The sequence below is a fragment of the Fulmarus glacialis genome, unplaced genomic scaffold (assembly GCF_000690835.1).
Source record: "Fulmarus glacialis isolate BGI_N327 unplaced genomic scaffold, ASM69083v1 scaffold19132, whole genome shotgun sequence".
NCBI lineage: Eukaryota > Metazoa > Chordata > Aves > Procellariiformes > Procellariidae > Fulmarus > Fulmarus glacialis.
In genome coordinates this window covers 23,809-29,372 of record NW_009198662.1, presented here as the reverse complement: position 1 = coordinate 29,372, position 5,564 = coordinate 23,809, and the positions used below count along the sequence as shown (strand labels likewise).

Sequence of the window (5,564 nt, the reverse complement as noted above, 5' to 3'; positions counted from 1 at the left end):
CTTGTGGCTAATGGCATGGATTGCTTTAATTTACATCTTCCTCTCCCCGCGGCACCAGAAGCCTTGGCCGTAGCCTGGTGCCCGCTGGTGTCCATGTGCACTTCGGGAAGCTGAGCGCCTCCAGCCGCTCGCTCAGCTCTGCCCGGGCTCCAGCTTCCTCCAGGTTTCCTGGGAGCCATCCAGCTTCCCGGGGTTACATGTCCTCTGGCTGCCCTCCTCAGATGCTGGGGCTGCAGCACTTAAAACACAAGCTCTTTGATTTTTATTTTTTTTAATCAAAGAGCCTGGAAACGAGGGGCCCTGTTTGTTGACCTAACATGCAGATCCTGCTTCAACCACGCAGCCCTTCTTCCATATGCAGGAAAACCAAAATAACTGGCTCTAGAGCACCTGGAAGGCAGTCAGCACAAAAAAAGACATAGACCTGCAGAGATGAGGGAGAGTTTCCCATCATCCTTCACTTGCACGAAGAAAATGCAAACCCACGCGCTTCTCAGACCCCGGGAATAGCCCAGTGACTCATCAGCCAGATGACTCTTTTGGCTGGGAGCTGGTAATGGCTCCAGCACAAGGTGGCATTGCGCTCTCCGCTTCACCTAGGTACCCCAGGCCTACCACTTTCAGGGGCCTCCAAACCGGTGTTTCCTAACCAACCCTAACCAAGCTTCCTCTCCTCTGGCCACCCTCCCATACCAATGTGCCAGTGCAACGGAGATCCAGACCTGAATGTCCAGCACAGCTCCCCTAACACACATCCAGCCTAACGTGCTGCGAGCAAGGGATGCTGGTGAGACAAAACTGAGACAGAATGGATCTAGAGGGGAAAAACAAGGATTTAATGGAATGAATGGAGAAGCTCCCAAAGTCCACACTGGAGCCACACCTCTGAGACTCTCTGACACTCTCCACTCCAGGATCAGTCCTTCCTTTCTGCCCACCAGAAGGCTGGGGATGCTCAGGAATACCGGTGCTTGATCTGCCCCTTCAGAGCCCTCTCCAGAGAGAGGATTAAGGTGCATTGCTAACTCCACGCAGACCATCTCAGTGACAGCCTCTTCCTCAGCCCTTCAAATCTTCCAGAGAAGGGAGCTCAGCCCAGAAATCCCTCTCTCCTTGGTGAGTGAAGAATCCTTGTGTTATCCAACAGGTGGTAAAGGCTATATAGAAACCATCCTGGGGGGAGGGAGGGAGAGCCACACTGGTCCTAGCAATGAGATTCGAGCTCTGTCAGCATCAAGAGGCCAGCTCTGGTGGAGGGAAGGGGCTGTCCCGTGGCCGGCATGGAAGGCAAGTCCTCAAGTGGGCAGGTGAGTTGGCGGAGCCTCTGGAAGGCAAAGGCAGGCATTGAACACAGCCGCAAGGACAAAAGGTGACCTGGGCCCTCCCCTTCCAGTCATGGGTATCATTCAGCCAGCCAGGCAGAGCTGCAGGTCTGGTCCCTAAATGCCAGAGATGTCCCAAATTAGGACAGTCAGCACTTCAGAGACTGAGGGAATAAACTCATCTTTGAACCACTTGTCCCAAGACAAGCACTGAGCACATGAGAGACCTGAGACATGGTAGGAAAGCTCTGTTCTCCGTTTGCTCCAGGCCAGGGCTAGAAAGCAGTCCAAAGAAAGGTTAGTGCCCAAGTACCTCCAGGTCACCCCCTCCATCAGCACAAACTGCAAAGGGAGAGCCTGTGCACACAGGTTTGGCTTTAACTGGGACAGCAAGTGCGTAAGGGGCTACCCTCTGCGTCACGCAGCGTGGCCCTTGCCATGGTCCTGCAGCTGTGCCCACTCCTCCCTGTCTGTGTTGGACACAGGGATCAGGGCCCATTGCTGTCACAACCCATTCTTGAGCACTTGTGGGAGGCAGAGAATGGGTGGGATCCTGGGGGTTCAGGACTGTCTGTGAAACCTCCTCCTGAAAGCATAGCCATGGCAGGGATGGGATGCCTGTCTGGAGCAAGGTCTGGTTTGCCAGGTCCCTGCCCTCCCAATGCACATCCAGGGCAGCCAGCAATGGGTCACAGCAGCTCCGGGAGCTGGGCAGGCTCACGGCATTGAGGTTGTGATGGAAACTCCAAACTCCCAGTGATCCCCTACACCCATCCCTATTGGCCTCAGTGTAGACTGGGGAACTCAGCTGCCCACAATACTCATGGGATGTGGAGCTTTCTCAGAGCAAGTCCCCAGGCCTCAGTCAAGGGCAGCCTCCAAACTGACTCGAGGCACTGGAGATCATCTTTATTCTCTCCATCTCATGAACTTTTTCCTAACGGTGCTTGCAGAGACAGAAGCAATGAACAAAGGGCACCAAGAGGCAACAGCTAGCTTGGAGCAGCCCTCCAGGCAGGCAGAACTTAATAAAACCAACAGTCAGTTATAACAATGGACTCATTCAATCTATTTATTCTAGGCTCCCTGCTAATTAACGTGCAACATACAAATGATCCCCCTGCAAGGCTGGACTTCAACACAGAAGCACAGCCCATGCCCTGATCCCAGAGCCCCAGCCTCACCTCTCTGAGGGAGCCTTTGATGGTGGAGAGTTTGTAGACGATCCAGAGAGGGATGCACACCATGGAGGAGAGGGCTAGCAGCCAGCCCAAGGTGTCTCCCCACCACGGGTACACATACTTCTTGTTGTAGGTCAGCGGTGTATATTTGATCAGAGAAAACAGGAAGGTTGCCTGGCAGGGTGGAAGAGACCAAGAGAAAAAAAGCAAGAAAATCAACACCATTAGCCAAGAGAGGTCTTCCTGGTGAGTCCACACCTGCACAGAGCCTCATGGTAACTAAGAGCTCCCCAGGACAGCAATAGAGGAGACACCAGTCAAGCAAGTTTTGCTGAGACAGTCCCCACGCGCAGCACTGGGCATGGCAGCAAGGAGCTCGCCCCACCAGCAGACTGAGCCCGGCCCCTCTCCCCATTGTTTAGCCCCACACCTGGCCCCCAAAGCCACAAACCCACAGAACAACAGGGTTCCATAGTACAGGCCACATAACCCCCTATAATATGCACATCCCTCTGTATACATGTAAGTATCTGTATCTCAGAGGCATCCAGCTCTGCCCATCTTCCTCCCCACAGCTCCTCTTCCTCTGGGCCCTCACCATGCAAACCGCCGGGGTGATGAAAAGCCAGCAGTATTTGATGATGGGCCATGGCCGGTAGCCAATCATATCTTCAATGTTATCGTAGAAACGCTCGGCACCTGCGGAAGAGGGGAAGGGTGACCCGCTGCTACCAGGGAAGGAGGGCAGCAGCGTCTGCATGTCCAGGGTCCTGTTTCACCACTGTTTGGGCGCTCCCCAGAAGACCAGGCAGTAACCTCAGCATAGCTGACAGCCCTGTCTGGGAGCTCACCAAGAGTGTGGCCAGCTTCAGTCTTTGTCCTGGACTAACATCCTCTCACTCCAGAACAGCCCAGTGGGTCAGCAGGGCCAGCCCCACAGCTGGCATCTCGCAGGCTGGGACCTGAACCCAGGCTGGGACCTGAACCCAGGTTTTACCCATCCCTTGTGAATGTCAAGGCTGAGAGAGGGCTCTCAAAAATGTTTGAGGATCTCAGACTCCTCTATAGATATGTTGGGAAAAGATTTCCCAGCCAGGTCCAAGTCCCCAAGGAAGGAGGGCCTCAAAAGCAGGGGCACATAGGAACATGCTGGGGATATCTGCCAAGCAGATCCCCCAGGGCGTTGCTGTGAGGAAGCCCCCGCTAGCTGAGTCCACAGGCACCGAAGCAAGGGTTTAGAGGTCTGCCTTGCACTGCGAAGCGATTGCCAAGAGAAGCTATGGACCAGCATTTTTAGGATGGACCAAGCGAGAGCCTGAGAGACCAGAGCTGGGACACCCCTGGTTCATACTCACCATAGACCCAGGCGATGCAGAGAGTCTCGAAGATGGCCACAAAGAGCAGGCACATGCCACTGGCAGCATAGTAATCAAAGAGCTGGAAGACATACATCCCACCCTGGGAAGGGCCAAGCCGGCAGTGAGGCGAGGTGGGGAGGGAGAGAGGGGAGAGGAATCAGGCACAGGCAAAGAGCTCCAGCCAGAGCAGGAAACAAACTCAACATCTTCCCCAGAGATGAAGGCACCTTCCTCTCTCTGGTGCATGGTTTTAGCCAACAGCAAAGGCCACATCCCTTGTGCTCAAGGCCTGATGGAGACATGCAGCAGCCCTGCTCTCGGGAGTCTCTGCAACCCTTCATTCCAGGGCAGGGCAGGGCAAGTGACTGCCAGGGATCGTGGGGATATTTTGGGACACGACAAAATCAAAGCAGCTCTTGTATCTGGAAGTGAGGGTGGAAACCCCCTTAAGAGACAAAATGCATCTGATTTACTTCAGCCTCCTAATTTGCCCAGGGAAATAGCAGTGCATGCAGTTTTGCTACTACCTGTTGCTGTGGGCCCAGAGGCTGGCAGCCGGGCTGTTTCACTGCCCAGGTCTGCAAGGCTGTCTACAAAAGGGGTCTGCGGGTTAAGTCCAGGCACAAAGCTGCAGGTGCAACATCAAAAGCAGCTTTTTGAAAATTGTGCCCAAATGAAAACAGAAGATACAAAGAGCATCATGGCAGCATCAATCCACACACACACACTGCTAGGAGGAGTTAAAGGTTTTAAGCCAGAACAGTTTAACTCCCAGGCAATTAATCACAACAAGGGGAATATATAGGAAATCAGTGTAATAGATATGGGGTTCACTCAGGCCCACCAAATTTCCTTACACCAAGTGTTCATCCAGGAGGAAAGAGAAGGACAAAGGCACTCCCCTCACCACGCACCAGGCTACAGATGTAAAGGTTTGGCTCATGTAAAGATAAATCCATAACCAAATTATGGGCTGTCCAGAGCTCCAATTGTCAGTCTTGACAGAAGAGGTGTCAGGATTGTGACTGGCACAAGGGGTGAGGGCTGGAAGGGAAAATGCGAACACCACAGGGAGGAAGGGCAGCCTCCCCCAGGCACTGTGCAGCAGGATGGGGCTCACCAGCAAGTTCTCGGCCCCACCACGGACCCCACCACCCGCCAGGCCCCCCTCTGCCAGGGGGGGCACTCAGACCCAGCAAGCACTGCTCAGGTGGTCTGAGCCCAAAATACCTCTGTGAGCATCACCAACCCGACCAGATAGGAGAGGACGGAGACCAGCAGGATGAGGGTCTCCCGGCGGTTCTTCTTGCGGAAGATGGTGGGGTACATGTCCACAAGAGCTGTGACGAGGCTCTCCACGCAGACAAACTGCAAAGAGCAGAGATCCCACCTCCGTCAGCCTGTCCTGACTGGCTCCCCAGCCCCACTGCCCCCACTCAGCCAAGTTCACGCCTGTCCTGGAGGGACGGTGGCTTTTGTCTGGCAGGGAATCGCCCTGCACCTGCACCTTTACCTGGCTGTCCAGTCCCAGCAAAACAACCATCAGGAAAAAGAAGCATGCCCAGAGCGGGGAGAAGGGCAGCATGACCACAGCCCGAGGGTAGGCGATGAATGCCAGGCCAGGCCCTGCGGGGAGAAGGGCTTTCAGAGCGGGCAGCGGCATGGCAGCGGGAGCCGCCCGGCACAGCTGATGCCGACCCGCC

The 5,564-nt window shown here is 54.8% G+C and overlaps 1 protein-coding gene across 1 annotated transcript in view; it reads right to left on the bottom strand.

Annotated features, from left to right (window-relative positions):
- Positions 1–819: 819 nt before the first annotated feature.
- Positions 820–5,564, bottom strand: part of LOC104073284 (sodium- and chloride-dependent GABA transporter 2-like) — a gene marked incomplete at its 5' end in the record, with an annotated part of 26,784 nt that continues 22,039 nt past the window's right edge. The window contains 6 exons of the mRNA XM_009572998.1: positions 820–1,324; positions 2,507–2,677; positions 3,102–3,202; positions 3,859–3,961; positions 5,092–5,229; positions 5,375–5,487. Coding sequence (XP_009571293.1) covers positions 1,205–1,324; positions 2,507–2,677; positions 3,102–3,202; positions 3,859–3,961; positions 5,092–5,229; positions 5,375–5,487 — 746 coding nt within the window. The remainder of the gene's footprint in view (positions 1,325–2,506; positions 2,678–3,101; positions 3,203–3,858; positions 3,962–5,091; positions 5,230–5,374; positions 5,488–5,564) is intronic.